At 40.3% G+C, this 17,986-nt stretch overlaps 2 protein-coding genes and 1 long non-coding RNA gene across 12 annotated transcripts in view; 1 reads left to right on the top strand and 2 right to left on the bottom strand.

The window, feature by feature from the left end:
- Positions 1 to 8,280, bottom strand: part of LOC112569927 — a 20,737-nt gene extending 12,457 nt beyond the window's left edge. For 2 of the 8 annotated variants that reach the window (XR_003100555.1, XR_003100554.1), the window contains exons 1-3: positions 7,664 to 8,277; positions 5,910 to 5,975; positions 265 to 5,004 (exon numbers count right to left, since the gene is read on the bottom strand). The gene's annotated coding sequence lies outside the window, so the exon portion shown is untranslated. The other 6 variants (XR_003100553.1, XR_003100552.1, XR_003100551.1 and 3 more) reach the window with 6 other exon arrangements.
- Positions 7,658 to 9,841, top strand: LOC112569928. The gene is made up of 3 exons (XR_003100556.1): positions 7,658 to 7,770; positions 8,403 to 8,623; positions 9,109 to 9,841. It is a non-coding gene; the product is annotated as an uncharacterized LOC112569928 (long non-coding RNA).
- Positions 9,244 to 17,986, bottom strand: part of LOC112569922 (cytoplasmic FMR1-interacting protein 2-like) — a 25,533-nt gene continuing 16,790 nt past the window's right edge. For 2 of the 3 annotated variants that reach the window (XM_025248002.1, XM_025248003.1), the window contains exons 25-30: positions 17,612 to 17,723; positions 17,278 to 17,322; positions 15,910 to 16,016; positions 14,700 to 14,938; positions 14,236 to 14,392; positions 9,244 to 12,840 (exon numbers count right to left, since the gene is read on the bottom strand). In XM_025248002.1, the coding sequence (XP_025103787.1) occupies positions 12,673 to 12,840; positions 14,236 to 14,392; positions 14,700 to 14,938; positions 15,910 to 16,016; positions 17,278 to 17,322; positions 17,612 to 17,723 (828 nt within the window). In that variant the 3' untranslated portion in view covers positions 9,244 to 12,672. The remainder of the gene's footprint in view (positions 12,841 to 14,235; positions 14,393 to 14,699; positions 14,939 to 15,909; positions 16,017 to 17,277; positions 17,323 to 17,611; positions 17,724 to 17,986) is intronic. The other variant, XM_025248004.1, reaches the window with a different exon arrangement.

Genomic DNA, 17,986 nt, shown 5'->3' with positions numbered 1-17,986 from the left:
GCAATGACTTCACAGAACATGGAATTCGATCCTGGTTCGGCATAGAATGCCGTGTACAATCCTTATTAAAATTAGATATACAACAGTAATATTTATAGTACAGCAAAAATTAAAAAAAAAAGATGAATTAAAAGGGTCAACACGAGTGCCATATATTTTTTTTCTCTATGAATGGTTTAGTTTAATTTTAAACAATGTATAATTCCTCAATGAGAGTATATAATCAAGCTAAGGTTGTAAGACTTCGGACATCGGTATTCTCACCTGCTGCTCGTAAAGTAGAAAAACTTCTTTGAACACGGAAGCAGGTCCGTTCTTACCCCCCGCGGGGCCCGAGGCATAGGGTATGTGCGGGGCCGTTGACACCACGATCGCCACGGTTGTTATTTAATGAAATGTGCGGGGCCCTAGGCAGATGCCTCGTCTGCCTGCCCCTAAGCACGGCCCTGCACGGAAGAACGGTTATGAGATTGAGGTATCAACAGCATCAAATATGACTGTATAAGCAAACACTAGACAACATCACATCGTGTCCTTGCATTTTTTCTTTTATGAAGGATTGGTTTGCTTTTTTTTTTCGGTCAGCTCATGCAGACGACACTATATGTTAAGATATACCGTCACCAGAACGGGTAGATATACATCAAGGCTGTACTCTGGTAGTGTCACGTTTCGAAGGGACGCAACTTTTCTTAACTCGTAAGGACAAAGAAGGAGTGCAGTCCCTCTATCGGCTCTCTGTCGTCACTTCCTGAATTTTGACAATTCCAGGAGTAGTGAGGAGAAACAATTTCGTATATTTCTTGTCCCTCTTTGTCACACAATACCACTAGATTATGTTTGTGTCATACTTTATGCTGTATTTCCTGTGATTTTCGCTGAGCACTTGGCTTCAGATTTTATACTGCTTATTCAGAAAGGTTATTTACTTGTTATAATCTTGGTCAATACGCACACACGTCTGCCTAGTTCGCTCCATCAAGAAGGCGATAAATGCATTATAAAACCTTTAACAACACAATCTAAATTCAAATCTTGCAAAAGTTGTAGTTATTAATACGCTTTTCTTAAACCTATTCCCATTGAAATGTTTTGACTGCTTACGACTAGCTTATTATGTAAAGCTCATCACAATGCCTGTACAAATAATTAAATGTCTATAAACCACAAAAACGCAGTTCAGTTTCGTCTGTCGGTCAAGTTCTTTTCTAAAAGTCTAAATTTAACTAAGGTTTCGTCTATATTAGTGAACTCATGCGTTATTTCTTATTATTTTTCATAAAATGGGTCAAATGGTACTGCTCCTGTAGGCCCCGACTGCTGTCTAGAGCTTAACAGCGCCTAACAAGGACCAACGCTCATCTACCAGCCTCGAGCTCTACTGTCTGCGACAAGACAGATGCTGATGATGAAGCGTTGTGCGGTCTGGCACTGCCACGTGCCACCTCGTTTCTTTCTCGACTGTAGGCCCCACTGCTGTCTAGAGCTTAACAGCGCCTAACAAAGACCAACGCTCATCTACCAGCCACAGCTCTGCCGTCTGCGACCAGACACATGCTGATGATGAAGCGTTTTGTGGTCTGGCACTGCCACGTGCCACCTCGTTTCTCTCTCCACTGTAGGCCCCACTGCTGTCTAGAGCTTAACAGCGCCTAACAAAGACCAACGCTCATCTACCAGCCACAGCTCTGCCGTCTGCGACCAGACACATGCTGATGATGAAGCGTTTTGTGGTCTGGCACTGCCACGTGCCACCTCGTTTCTCTCTCGACTGTAGGCCCCACTGCTGTCTAGAGCTTAACATCGCCTAACAAGGACCAACGCTCATCTACCAGCCTCGAGCTCTACTGTCTGCGACCAGACAGATGCTGATGATGAAGCGTTGTGCGGTCTGGCACTGCCACGTGCCACCTTGTTTCTCTCTCGACTGTAGGCCCCACTGCTGTCTAGAGCTTAACAGCGCCTAAAAAGGACCAACGCTCATTCATCTACCAGCCACAGCTCTGCTGTCTGCGACCAGACAGATGCTGATGATGAAGCGTTGTGCGGTCTGCCACTGCCACGTGCCACCTCGTTTCTTTCTCGACTGTAGGCCCCACTGCTGTCTAGAGCTTAACAGTGACTAACAAAGACCAACGCTCATCTACCAGCCTCGAGCTCTACTGTCTGCGACCAGACAGATGCTGATGATGAAGCGTTGTGCGGTCTGGCACTGCCACGTGCCACCTCGTTTCTCTCTCGACTGTAGGCCCCACTGCTGTCTAGAGCTTAACAGCGCCTAACAAAGACCAACGCTCATCTACCAGCCTCGAGCTCTGCTGTCTGCGACCAGACAGATGCTGATGATGAAGCGTTGTGCGGTCTGGCACTGCCATGTGCCACCTCGTTTCTTTCTCGACTGTAGGCCCCACTGCTGTCTAGAGCTTAACAGCGCCTAACAAAGACCAACGCTCATCTACCAGCCACAGCTCTGCTGTCTGCGACCAGACAGCTGCTGATGATGAAGAGTTGTGCGGTCTGGCACTGCCATGTGCCACTTCGTTTCTCTCTCGACTGTAAGCCCCACTGCTGTCTAGAGCTTAACAGTGCCTAACAAGGACCAACGCTCATCTACCAGCCTCGAGCTCTGCCATCTGCGACCAGACACATGCTGATGATGAAGCGTTGTGCGGTCTGGCACTGCCACGTGCCACCTCGTTTCTCTCTCGACTGTAGGCCCCACTGCTGTCTAGAGCTTAACAGCGCCTAACAAGGACCAACGCTCATCTACCAGCCTCGAGCTCTGCTGTCTGCGACCAGACAGATGCTGATGATGAAGCGTTGTGCGGTCTGGCACTGCCATGTGCCACCTCGTTTCTTTCTCGACTGTAGGCCCCACTGCTGTCTAGAGCTTAACAGCGCCTAACAAAGACCAACGCTCATCTACCAGCCACAGCTCTGCTGTCTGCGACCAGACAGCTGCTGATGATGAAGAGTTGTGCGGTCTGGCACTGCCATGTGCCACTTCGTTTCTCTCTCGACTGTAAGCCCCACTGCTGTCTAGAGCTTAACAGTGCCTAACAAGGACCAACGCTCATCTACCAGCCTCGAGCTCTGCCATCTGCGACCAGACACATGCTGATGATGAAGCGTTGTGCGGTCTGGCACTGCCACGTGCCACCTCGTTTCTCTCTCGACTGTAGGCCCCACTGCTGTCTAGAGCTTAACAGCGCCTAACAAGGACCAACGCTCATCTACCAGCCTCGAGCTCTGCTGTCTGCGACCAGACAGATGCTGATGATGAAGCGTTGTGCGGTCTGGCACTGCCACGTGCCACCTCGTTTCTTTCTCGACTGTAGGCCCCACTGCTGTCTAGAGCTTAACAGCGCTTTACAAAGACCAACGCTCATCTACCAGCCTCGAGCTCTGCTGTCTGCGACCAGAGAGATGCTGATGATGAAGCGTTGTGCGGTCTGGCACTGCCACGTGCCACCTCGTTTCTCTCTTGACTGTAGGCCCCACTGCTGTCTAGAGCATAACAGCGCCTAACAAGGACCAACGCTCATCTACCAGCCTCGAGCTCTACTGTCTGCGACCAGACAGATGCTGATGATGAAGCGTTGTGCGGTCTGGCACTGCCACGTGCCACCTCGTTTCTTTCTCGACTGTAGGCCCCACTGCTGTCTAGAGCTTAACAGCGCCTAACAAAGACCAACGCTCATCTACCAGCCACAGCTCTGCTGTCTGCGACCAGACAGCTGCTGATGATGAAGCGTTGTGCGGTCTGGCACTTCCATGTGCCACCTCGTTTCTCTCTCCACTGTAGGCCCCACTGCTGTCTAGAGCTTAACAGTGCCTAACAAAGACCAACGCTCATCTATCAGCCTCGAGCTCTACTGTCTGTGACCAGACAGATGCTGATGATGAAGCGTTGTGCGGTCTGGCACTGCCACGTGCCACCTCGTTTCTCTCTCAACTGTAGGCCCCACTGCTGTCTAGAGCTTAACAGCGCCTAACAAAGACCAACGCTCATCTATCAGCCTCGAGCTCTACTGTCTGTGACCAGACAGATGCTGATGATGAAGCGTTGTGCGGTCTGGCACTGCCACGTGCCACCTCGTTTCTTTCTCGACTGTAGACCCCACTGCTGTCTAGAGCTTAACAGCGCTTTACAAAGACCAACGCTCATCTACCAGCCTCGAGCTCTCCTGTCTGCGACCAGACAGATGCTGATGATGAAGCGTTGTACGGTCTGGCACTGCCACGTGCCACCTTGTTTCTCTCTCGACATTAAGGCCCCACTGCTGTCTAGAGCTTAACAGCGCCTAACAAGGACCAACGCTCATCTACCAGCCACAGCTCTGCCGTCTGCGCCCAGACACATGCTGATGATGAAGCGTTTTGTGGTCTGGCACTGCCACGTGCCACCTCGTTTCTCTCTTGACTGTAGGCCCCACTGCTGTCTAGAGCATAACAGCGCCTAACAAGGACCAACGCTCATCTACCAGCCTCGAGCTCTACTGTCTGCGACCAGACAGATGCTGATGATGAAGCGTTGTGCGGTCTGGCACTGCCACGTGCCACCTTGTTTCTCTCTCGACTGTAGGCCCCACTGCTGTTTAGAGCTTAACAGCGCCTAACAAGGACCAACGCTCATCTACCAGCCTCGAGCTCTGCCATCTGCGACCAGACACATGCTGATGATGAAGCGTTGTGCGGTCTGGCACCGCCACGTGCCACCTCGTTTCTTTCTCGACTGTAGGCCCCACTGCTGTCTAGAGCTTAACAGCGCCTAACAAGGACCAACGCTCATCTACCAGCCTCGAGCTCTGCTGTCTGTGACCAGACAGCTGCTGAATATGAAGGGTTGTGCGGTCTGTCATTGCCGTGACTACCATCCTGACCTCATCTGTCTTCTTCTTCCTGCTTTTTTTCTTCTTCTTGCATTTTTTCTTTTTCTTCTTCTTCCTACTTTTTTGGTTTTTCTTTTTCTTCTGGAACTGGCGCGTGCCACCCCGTGTCTCTCTGTTCTTGTAGGGGTAAAGATGTAGAATGAGAACGATGATGTGATAAGGATCGGAATTGTTACGAACCAACCCTTCCTTCTTTCACACCATCTTTCCCATGACATCCCAACCAACCTCCCTCATCCCTTCATCCAACTCTTCACACCTCTCTCTCTCCTTCCCATTCCCTCACTCCCGACCAAACCCCTTTAGGTTTAAATGATGACAAGAGGGGAAAAGAGGATGTCTGGGATTAAAGAAGATAAGTGATGAAGTATAGGTTGTGGGAAGGGACAGCAAGGAGTATGGTTGGTGGAAAGGGAAGAAATGGGAATAGCTTGAAAACATAAAGGGGAAACGTACAACTGTGTGTAATGTAACCAGAAAGCATTGTGTAAACATGTGCTGCCAATTACTATACAGTACACCATTATACATAGTGAAAACATGAGGTGGTTTGATGAACAAAAGAGTGAGATTCCCACAAGAAACCTAGAGGCAGTTCCTTCCAAAACCAATCACCATGCAAGTAGTGGAAGAAGTAGTTGACAGCCTATGTATTTGTATGTGTGAGTGTGCATGCATGCACGCTGGGAAGTGAATGCAAGAAATCCAGATGACAAATGTCACTCAATGGAACTCAACTATGTCATTAAATAAAGGGACAATCTAAATACACAAATACTAAATTTTAATTGCAAAATCAGTTACATGAAATCAATGTGTCTGCATGATTATAATCCTTGAAAGGAGAATGAATGGTTCATGAGTGAAACTACCAAAATACACGTGAAGGAGTTAAGAGATGATGTGTAGTGGAGTGCGGGCAACAATTATTATTCAAGGAATTTTAAATATGTCATTGAATGAAAGGAATCCTCAATCTTAATCGAAAATGCCTAAATTAAGTTTGGTGCCACTTACCCTATGGGTTGACCTGACCACCACTTGGCCTGCTGGTTTTAAAAGCTGGTTTACCAAACCTGTTACCTGTGAATGATGAGAACACATATTAATAAAGCAGTGATATTTTGAGGTAACTGTAATCTAATACACAATAGACATTCTGACCAAATTCTTTCAATTCTAGACTACATTTTTTAACCCCACATGTAATAGTTTGAGAGCGCATAGATTGGTAGTATCTGTATAGCAGCAAAGAATTAAAAAGAGTCAATTATTATCATGAATAGAAGGTAAATGGTTCATGAGTAACATTAAAGAAAGCACATGACAACTTGGGAATAAAGGGAGTTAAGAGTTTACTTAGTTGTACACTGTATTGCATTATTCATTAAAAGTGCAAATGCCTGACTGATCAACATATTTCTTATATTCTTTGTCTTAACCAGGCATGTAAATTCCTCCATTAATCTTGGTCCCAAAGTGTGTGTGAGTCTGAGTGTGTGTATGCGCCAGTGTGTGTGCGTGTGCATGTGAATGTATGTGGTGGGAAGTGAATCCTCAGAGTGAAGGTAATAATTGTCATTCCAGAAAATTAAATATTTCATAGAATAAAGAAATAGTCTAAATATTATTTATTAATTGCAAAGACCACAAAGCTGTTTCCTGACATGAAAACTTAAAGGATAAATGTACACACACACACAAACACATATACCCCGAGACAAACCAATACACACAAATGCATGCACGAAGCAGACTTAAGCATCAATGGAGTTGAGAGATGTGTTGTGCAAAAACTAAATCAGACTGGAAACACACTTTTACAATTCAAATTATGTTTTAGAGATTGCAACTCATGGTGTTGTACAATAGACATTTCAAGTTTACTTTGTTGTGCACTGTATTATATGTATTACTCATTATAATCTAACTCCCTGTCTCTTTTATTGTTTTTGATTTTGTGTGTGTGTGGTGGGAAGTGCATGCTAGAAGTTCAGGTATTTAAGGGAATTTGAATGTTATTGAACAAAAGTATCAATATAAATCCTAAATCTTAATTGCAAAGGCATAAATACCCATCCCGTAAATGTAACTATAATGTATAACATACATAACCACACACTCATGTACACAAAGACACAAATAAACATATACAAACACCCAAACATGCATTTACATATACTTTAAGGTCACGAGAGTTAAGAAATGTGTTGTGGAGAAACTGAAAGTATTAAAGTTTCATCTAGATTTACGGATTTCAGATGTAGATGTTCAATAATAGACATTTCAAATTTACTTTGTTGTACACTATGTTGAATTAATCTTTAAGGAAATATCTCGCTGATAAATATTCTTCTTTGTCTAAACTCTGCATCTAAATTCCTTCACACACAAGACCTCTCGTCTTGCTTGTGAACTAAATTGGATATAAAGACACACACACATACTGACACAAACAAACGCACACACATGCATGCGCAAAGCCAGCAATTTCTCTGCCTCGCGCTTTACTCACATAAATAGATTAATAGTAACTGAGCAATAGCAAGGAAGAAATGTGTCCTTGGAAGGTGAGTGGTTCATGAGCCTCATTCAAAAATCAATGACAGCTTAAACATCAAGGAAGTTGAGAAATTTGTTGTGGAGAATCTTTAATTAAGACTATTACAATTTATTCCGGGTATTGCTCACTCAGCCTCCGAGGACTACACAAAGTAACGAAGTGGTTATTCCTTGACCTATAACAACATTGTAATGATTACAGATCGTACCTTTGCTAGAAAGTGTAGTTTGATGCTTTACAGTTGTGCAGCTCTGCGAGGTGATGCACAGATGTCACCTGTTGACAAGTCTTTTCGTAGCTTGCACACAGTTAAAGGTGAGCACGAGCTCTGGTCATGGTGAGCATGCAGCCTGCGGACTGCACGTGATGTGTTGACATCTGGGCTCGAGCACGTGAACGGATGTCTGTGCTGTCCCGTCTGTGTTTATAGGACATCCTTGGACTCCCTGGTTGACTGATTATTTGGTCCTTTTGACACTGGGGCTCTGTATGGAGCCAACAGGCTCCCCATCTATCATTTGACCATTTATCCATTTGTCACAGCCCCGAGTCAACTGGACTATAGCCTAGTCGGTTTATCTCCGATTAACGAAATTACTATTCAGCGTAATAAACTTCTCGTTACTCGTTGTACGTGAACAAAGCTATTTGTTTTCAATGCAAATCCGTCAAGTGATTGTTATCAGGTAAAACTGGACGCTGTACAAAGTAATAGAGAGTTTGAGATCCGCCATGACTAGGCAAGACGGGTACGGGTACCTATGTGACCTCATCCTCTATACACACGTACGCGGTGACCACTGACAACGGGTCTATAATAATAGGCAAACTATATAGGCAGTTGCCGAGGGCAAAAATAGGGAGTGAGGTGCAGGGATGGTCTGCGGTATTTTTTTCAAAGATCGAGATGTACGTTAGTGAAAAATATAATTTTCACAATATTACAGGAAAGCTTTTGCATGGCTGCTTTACGGTTATATCATCGTGCGAGTTTTGAGTGTACCAGGAGTCAGGACAGCACCTACCACCACTTGCGGCGCAATGAGGACATTAAGTTGTTTCATCCTCATCTTGCTTGAGCAGCTCATATGCTCATTTGCGACTTTGTCAACACCAGATGACTTAATTTCATCCCTTCGGACTGTGTACCGCCCTTTCGACCTATTCCGTAAGTACTGGTAGATATACAGGTTCTAGTTCGGTTGTTTTCAATGATTTTAGCATCTGTCTTCATCTGGAAGTTGTACAGGAACAATATTTAGTCCATCAGTTGAATACAGCACTGCTCTCTGTAAGAGTGTGGTCATTGATGTCTTTGATGATTGAGGTTGATTGGAGAGAATCTTTAATATTTGGTAGGCTTTCTTGCTGTTGCCAGGTCTCATTCCCTTCACTACGATCCGGCATTAGCCCTTGATCCCGTTCTCCCTCGCTGCCTTCATCCTTTCCCAGATAGGGTTCTTACTTTACATTTACCTTGAATAATCACCTTGCACGTCAACGTTAAAAGCGACTGAAATTAGTTTGAGTACATTTTGTCTGTTTTTTAAAATGCCATATATATATATAGATGTTTGTACTATATAAACGTGATTTGGTGTGTGTGTATGTGGGTGGGTTATGCTTCTTAATACCTCTCTTTTATGTCAACAGGCAGCTTTCAAGTCTTAAGGAGATCAGCTATAGGTATGATGTTAGGAAGATTGCCAATTCATGGATATTGAAAAATAGGAGCTGTCTACAACCAGAATCTGAATCAGAAACATGGCCATTCCTAACAAATGAAAATAATAATCAAGATACTTTATTTCTGCTGCAGTGATAGTAGTAACATTTTTTGCACATTGTAGTATATACTGAAAACATCTCGTTTATGGAATGGAGAAACAAGGTAATAAACTGCTCTATGAGTACAGTGCTAGCAAAGGATGCAAGTAGACCACTAATGCATAGAAAGTCATTTATACACTTATATGCAAACTCTCATGTATTTTTACGACTTAAAGAAAAACTAAATTTCCCCTTTAAGTTGGGCTGAGCTAGACACATGCAATACTATTGTCATGCTATCTTATTATGTCTTATAAATCTGGCTTTCAACAAAACCTTAAAAATGTACTTAGTCATGGAGTCAGAGCTAAAAATATCATTACTATAAAAATTTATGGAAATCGACACAATCCTTACAAAGACACCTGTAATTATGCTTATTTAGCAATAAGAATAAAAATATATCAAAAGTATTGCTGGCATGAATATCTTGTTCCTTGTTTTCATGAAAATAGCTATCAAAACGAAGAAGGTAATGATACTAGTTTACTAAGCAACATTCTGAATATGAAATCAACAATTCTACAATTATAAATCTTTTTCACACATGCAAACTTACAAGCTACCGTACAAACTTCCAGCATCACTATATTATATCAGCTACTTTTTTACAAACGGGTCAAATAGTTACACAGCTACATCACAGAGAACTGTTAACATGATCTCCTGCAGAGAAAATTAATTTAAACTTGCTGAAGCTCTCAAGGCAAACAGTAAATGTCATCAGTTATGCAGATAAGGGAAATATTTCTCCTTCGCCTTTCTCATCATTGTTAGTTTTTCCACAAACACTGCCATTATCAACAGCAAAACGAAATGCAAAAATCCTAAAACATTTTCAAAATGTTTCATCACAGACTATAAGTTTTAGAATAAACCACAGACTCATCTGAGGTCCAGCCAACTGCTTTAAGGCACAATTATGAAATTCATGCTAAAACTTGCACAACAATCAAAATGATAAAATAATGCTCACAAATTTTAAAAACACTGAGCCATTGTAATATTATTAAGCTATGAGCAATAATAGTAGTACCATAATTACATGTGCAGTGTAAGCACTTTAATAACTCTTTACTTTTTAATCTCTTTATATTTTTTATATAGAATTGAGGGAACTGAGAAATTTTATGGCAGTTCATTTAAGTGAGCCATAACCTGAAGCTGCCAAGTTTTTCCAATATTAAGAGGATATTATATATTGTTAATAACAAATAATGTTCAACAGTAAGCTGCCAAAGATACTACTTCCTCCATGGGCACACTCTGGAAAGTAATAAGAACATTGGTGATCTAAAGATCACAAATTAATTTCTCTAACTAATAATACTTGGTAAAGCCAAGGTGCACAAAATGGGGCTCTCTCATAATCCTTCAAAGCAGTAATACTTAGCATCTGCTAGAAGAGTAATATGAAAGCAAACAACAGCAATAAAAAAAGTCTAAAAAGTTCAGTTTGTAATATCAGTCCTGAGAGGAACCTAGGTTTAAGAAAAACTTAAAATAACCAAGTTTTAATTTTAAAGAGTAATTTAATGTGTCTGTAATCAAAATGACACATAAAAATCAAAGAAACCCTACAGCATGCCTAAAATGACCGTTACCACTCAATCAAATGAAAGATAGAAATCCTCCAAATCTGAAAGGATACAGATGAAGAGAATGGGTGGTATGGTGTTTGGTGTATTAGCACAATATATTTATAAAAGCGAGACATAGAATAAATTAGGTTCCATCAAAGGATAAATGAAAGTGTCAACATGATACTTTATGCTCACACATGTGTTATTTCTTAATCCTTTGTTCCCAGTCATTTCAAAAGTTAACAACGTAATCTAAACCCACAAGACAATTTGATTATTCAAGAAAACATTTCCTTGTAATTAAAACTGAAAAAAATAACTTCATAAGACTCATTTCTAAACAGTGAATATGTAATCATATATTTTTATACAACTGATATATATATATTTACAGGTAACAGGCTGGAAAACTGTTGTTCAAATGCTAAGATACACAGTCTAAAAATATATAAATATTTCTCTCTGAGAATGAATTCATACAGTAACAAGATTTACAAGTAAGGCATGTTCTTGCAGATTTTCCATTTTATGTGGAATGTGGGAGGCATCAGTAAGTAAAAAGTGGAATGACTCCAGTTTTGATGATTCCAGTAACCGTGGAGAACTATAGAATAAATGCTATTCTTCTGAAAATAAGGTAGTAAAAAAAGCAATCATAAATAAATGGTAAAAGTATAGTTGTGTGACACACTGTTTAGGAGATAAACTATAAATACACTATAAATAGAAACTTTCAATAATATGTTGAACAAAACATACCTGAAAACAATTTTCACACCAGTCAGTTTGTTTCAAGAAATTCTATACAGTAATCTGTGTTGATATTTCATCTCTTTGTATATTTTAAAATCTTAGTCTCTTGATAAATCATAGTATCACAATCCATTCTGAACTTATCCTTCTTTACTGCTGGTTTAGTATGGAAAAAAAAAAGTAAACCATTTTTGTTCAAACAGGAAATACTCAGCAAACAATCAATCTTGTAGTTATCTGTGAAGCAATTAGGGAATGATCAGAATTGTCTTTATACTGCCACCATGCACAATGTACATTAAAACCATGATGCTGAGTAGCACTGAGTGTCAATAAGCTTTATATAGCTGACAGTTAACCTACAAAATAGGGGAATGCATAAAATAATCTCAAATTACATCACAAAAATTTAGTACTGTCCTTTTTTATAAGTCTTTATAAAGGTAATTTATTTGGCTGACTTATAAGTTCTTTCATATTTTAGCTGTATGTTGTGGACTTTTAAGGCACAGAACCTCCAGTAACAAGGTAAACTGCAGCATCTCCATGCCCATTTCCATGTCAGTTTGTCCAGTATTCTACTGAATTTCTCAGTGCTCTGATCATAACAATGAATAATAAAGATTTATTCATAAAAATGAAAGCATACAAAAATATTCACACACACATATGTACACAAAAATTTGGAAACAAAAATGCATTCTATTTTTGTTCACATAAAACACAAAAGCCACACACACCCCTTTATCTTCCCTCCCACCCACTCTCTTTCTCTCTCACACACACACATGGGCACATGACCTGGCCATTCACTCTTTTATATCTGATACAGTGATGATACCCAAGCACTCATTATATTGTGCAAAACCTGTCTTTAAGTTGACATAACTACGCAGCAGCATACTAAGACAGTAATGAATGACTGACTCTCCATTCTCCATAGTAATAAAGCAGCTACTGATGGCTATAGCAGTGGAGTAAAATAATGCCCTGATAATACTACAATGGATAAGCTTGTGACAGATTCTCAGGCAGGTGAAGGAACACTCTTCTAAACTGAAGTAGCAACAGATGGATGCATGGGAGGAGTATAGCAGCAGACATTTTGCAGTGAGGTTGTGGCTTCATCTTCTTTCTGAAGATAACTACTAAGCATAGAGAAGAGCTGAGTGTTGAGAATCTGGAACTTGCGGATTCGTTCTGTCATTTTCTTTAAGCTCTGTAAGCAATCCATCAAAAATTCTGAATATACTTGTTGCTACAACTGAAACATCTGGAAGCAAAACTGACATAAGATGCCAAATGTAAGTAATGTAGGAACACACTTATGTATTGATGTATACACAAATGTAAAAGAGGTTTTGAATTTGCAGCTTCAAAAGGGGGTGAGGAGCATACAAACTTCGGTTCTCTTGAAGCCAAAATCACAATCATAAACACAATCAAAGTTCATTACTTCTACAGAGTTTTTTCCCAGGACTCCTGTTTTCTAAAGCTACAAAACCAATTTGAGCATTAAATTTTCTGCATATTTTAATCATGTGACACACTGCTAACTGTAAATAATCATTCAGATCTCACAAACATTAAGTTCAGGCGATTTACATTTCAAGGTACTATTTTAGCTTTTAAAAGGGATTGCATATAGTATAGAACAGGGGTGGGCAATTAATTTTCCCAAGGGGCCGGATGAGAAACTGGGATGGTTCTAGAGGGCCGGACTAATGTAGTTAACTCAGTTTTACCCAATACTGTATATATAGTATATTTACTGGTGGGCGGCCAGCGGGCGGGCCGGTCAGAGACAGGAGGCGGGCCGGATCCGGCCCGCGGGCCGGCGTTTGCCCAGGTCTGGTATAGAAGATGTGCAAACCAAAACTTTAGTTTTCAGTTTATGCTCGTTTGTTCTGTCTAAACTAGACTACTGCAACTCTGTTCTTGCTGGCTGTTCCCAGTTTCTCATTCACAAGCTTCAAAAAGACCCAAACTCAGCTGCTCGTCTTGTTTTCCGAGATCTGAGCATGTCACACCACTTCTTCAGTCTCTTTGTTGGCTACCAATTAAAGCTAGAATAGACTACAAGCTCTCAACTCTAGGCTGTGGATTCTTTGAAGGCTCCTCCTCCTACTACTTTATTGAAATCTTGTCTGTCCACACTTCTGCTCAAAACCTTCCAATCCCTCCCACAAAGACAGTCACAAACTGACTATGGACATTCTCCCTCTGTGCTGCTAAGCAGTGGAACTCTCTTCCACATCACACGTCACTCGGACTCCAAGGCTACAATCAAACATTCTCTGAAAACATAGCTGTTCACTAAGTACTATCCCTGAATTACTATCCTTAACTCCTTTTGCAATATTGTCTGTCAAGTTAACCATCATGTAACGACTCCATCTTACACTGTTTATAGTACCTACATCCCTTCATACCTTCATCAATTGCTTTACATTCCACTCTTGTACTTCATTTTTACGTTATTCAATGTGCCTATTTTTAATGTTTAATTTTGGTAGGATAATGTATTTTCAAGTTTTATTGTCTGACTTTTCTTTTTTGGTAAGTTTTGATAAAAATGTATGTTTTCTACATCACTGGAAGAAAAGTAACTCACAATTCCTTTGACATTATCATCTTTGATGGTTTTCATATCCAGCCGGTTGACCTGCAGTAGGTGGTAGGTGAAGTCAAGAGCCTCAAAGCGTCGTTGTTGCCCAAGAACAGCAATAAAAATGCATCCTGCCCAGTTCAGGCCCTCTCCAAACATCTGCCTGCATATATTTAAAACCAGAGAGTAGTGTATATCAATCAGAAAAAAATTCAGGGCATACTGCCTAGCATTACTGCCTTCTCACACGTCTTACAATATATTCATCGCTCACTTATGACACCAAAAAACAAAAAGCAAAAAAAAAAAAAAGAAAAAACCAAGTAAAATTCTTCTAATCTGCTATTGAATAAAACAACCAAGTTTTCCTGTTGCTAATTAACGGGTTTGTATTTAAAAAAAAAGCCTGCATTTCACACAGGTTTCCTCTATTTTGTCTGAATCCTAACTGCTCCCAAACTAGTACTCACTCAATGGTAAATTCATGCTCGCCAACAGGGAGGCAGATGACAAAATTGATTGCACTCCACAAACGGTGAAATTCAACACATTCATCCACATGAATGGTTCCTGCTGCAGTTGGTGGTCCCTGCCAGATGGGGTCGACCAGAAATCCCTTTAGTCGCTTCAGAACAACTTTGAATGTAGACAGTCCACAGCACAACCTTTCACGTGTCAAGAGGTCGCCTTGTGCAACAACATCTGCTTGCTGAGGGCATAAGAAGAATGTTTTGTTTTTTTTTTCTTTCAAAATAATGAATACAAGATAAACTCCACCAAGACATCGGTGTACATGCAGTCAGTGTGTAACCGCCGGGTGACATGGAAAGTAGTGTGAATGAGTCAGCATGGTGCAGGCAAGCTGAGTTGCATGTGTTAAATAAGTAATCAAGTTGTTTAGAAGATTCTAGAATGGGATAGGGAGAGACAAGATTATTAACAGTCACTGGCCAGCACTTCACTTCCCAAGGAGACATGGCAAGTGCCAAGACACTGCGTGTGGGGGAATAGAGACTGAGTCTTCTAAGTAAGGTGCAGTAACCACATTCTCTTCATATCGCGGCTTTTGTACAATTTGCTTTTTTAATTTTTGTATTTTATGTAGATTCCAATTCTTTTTATAACTTATTAACAGGTGCAGTATTTGACCCTATCAGCATCTTGTGGATTCCAAGAACATCAGACTCCAGTGACTGCAACTGTGTCATGAGTAAAGCATCAAAGCATCATGAATGAGAGTTGTAAAATGACACTGTGAGCACACACCAAGGTAATTCCTATTATTCTTCAAATGCGGCTGACGTTTTGATTAAGAAAAGTTACTAGGTATGAGCGTCATGTGTTTATTTTTGTTTGTGTTTAATTTTTGGAAGTGATTAAGTTGATGTATTGTTTCTTCTATTTTATTGTGTATATTTTTACATAGCAAGTGTTACCACTTTTCTTTTTCATAATTAAAATGAGACAGGGCAGGCAAGAGGCAGATATAGCTGTTTTGAATGAAAGAATGTGCTAATGTCAAGGTGAAAGCGTGAGTGTTGGGTGTGAGTGTAGACATCTGTGACAGTATGTCATGCTGACAACAACCACTATTTGTTAAATATTTCTGAAAAATATCAGTGCACATCGCTACAAGAAGTGATAAAAACCAATCACATTTGAAAAGTTCAAAACGCTTGCCTTTGTGGTTCCATACTTCTTCACCATTGGCACTATATGAAGAGCGGAGTACTTTTTCTCCAGCTTAGCCATAGCTAATTTCACATCTTTTTCATATTCCTTGGACTCTGAAATTTACAATCGGTAAAGTTTAATTTCTTTCTCAGTTTTGTGGGCACCTGCAATATATTTTGAGAATACATCTATAAGCATGATACCTGATGTATGAGAGTCAAATTTCCGTAGCCAGCACAAACTCCGACTAAACATACAGAGTAAGTTTTTTTTCCTAAAAAGATTTTTACAAGCCATTTTTGAACTTGATAATCCATTCTCAATAAAAATACTGTTTCACAAAAATCTCTTCTTTGAATACAAAACTTTCATTATTCCAAAACATGTTTTAAAAAAGTATTAGTCACCAGGTTCGGATTTACATTAATGCATAAGCCAATGTGCTTCAACATGTCTTGCTCAAACAAAAGATGATTTCAAGAAACTTGTGTGTATAAGAAAAGTCCCTAATATGAACAAATTTTCTGCTTCTTAAAACAAAACATGGCATGTTCCTTCTTCTGTATGAGAAAGACATTCTGCACTCATTCTTCTTCCTCTTTCTAATGGACAGGCAAATGACCAGCAATAAAGAGAGAGAGGAGATTAGAGTTGCAGTGAATATATAAGTACAGGCAAATGACCAGCAATGAAGACAGAGGAGATCAGAGTTCCAGTGAATATGTAAGTAAATGCAAATGCATGTGTATCCATGTTTGTGTTGCCTATGTTTCCCCATAATAAACATAGATATGTTTAGAAAGAGAGAAAAAGAAAGAATGTGGGTGTGTGTGCATGTATACAATGAAGGCATTTCACTAGCTTTATTGCAGTCAGCTGCAACTGACAGCAGTTGGGTCCTAGCTACAACATGCAGCGAGAAAGATACACAAATGCTCAACCACTCACCATTAAAACATGCATTACTCATAGGAAGACATATGTAACTAAGAAAGACAGGAATTTCTAGGGATGCAACACTGATTGAGTAACAAAATGAATGTTTATAGAATAAACTTCACTCACAAAGCCAGGCATAAAAACAGCTTTTAACTTAGCTACACTCACATATATATATATGAAAATATAAATCTCAAGGTAACAAACTACAAGTCATAACACTATTTGTAGATAAGTGAACCAAATGTATCCTAATAAGCAAGGACATATGTCAGTGCAAATGTGTCAGAGTTAGAATGGGTTTTGCAAAGTTCCATTAGCCGAGCAAACCATTTTCCCCATTTTCATGATGATTTACACACAATGTATACATTCTGCATGCTTAAAAGTGAGTATACTTGATGGAAGTTATAGATCTAATTTCTTAGCTTCTACCTGTCAGTGACTCCAAAAACACTGATGAAGCATGGCTATCTTCACCTTTCAGACAAAATTCATTGTACAACAAATATTTTGCCCCCTTTTAACCATCAAACCATCAAAAGAGACTATTTCAATTATAAATTTCTCGACCCATTTAGCTGGTAATTTAATACAAACAAAAGATGCATTTGCAGTAACCTTTTAGTCTGAGCTGCTATACCAGCCAGAGAGAACATGAAATGTGTATGAAAATCATAAACGATTAGAGATTCATTGATTACAGATACATACACTTAGTTTTGCTTTGGGGAACAATGAGGACTGAGCTTAATATTTCAAGACTTACCCTTTTTCTCCTTGGATTGTGTTGTAGTCTCTTTGGACTGTGCAACAAAAGGTTTAGGAATGATGTTTTGGAAAGGACCAGATTGGAAGAGATCCACACCTTCCTCTTGATTCTGAAGATGAAACCATGTAATGGCATTCACAAGTTGTTTTCTTCACAACTGGAAGAAAAATGTTTTCTACCCTTCGTTTACTTGGTCATATCCCAGTTAATTCCCTTGGCTTTCAGCAATAATAATCCTTTCTCCATAGCTGTCATTTTTGCTTTGGTTACCGTCTTTTGCACAAAATTTTATTAAGGTTGTCATAAAGTATCAACTGATGTTTGAATAAAACCAGGGCAAAGATATATTTTGAGATTCCAGATAGTTAAGTT

This window comes from Pomacea canaliculata, linkage group LG8 (assembly GCF_003073045.1).
Source record: "Pomacea canaliculata isolate SZHN2017 linkage group LG8, ASM307304v1, whole genome shotgun sequence".
Taxonomy (NCBI): Eukaryota; Metazoa; Mollusca; class Gastropoda; order Architaenioglossa; family Ampullariidae; genus Pomacea; species Pomacea canaliculata.
Note: the sequence above shows the minus strand (reverse complement) of the source record. Positions and strands in the feature narration are given on the sequence as shown.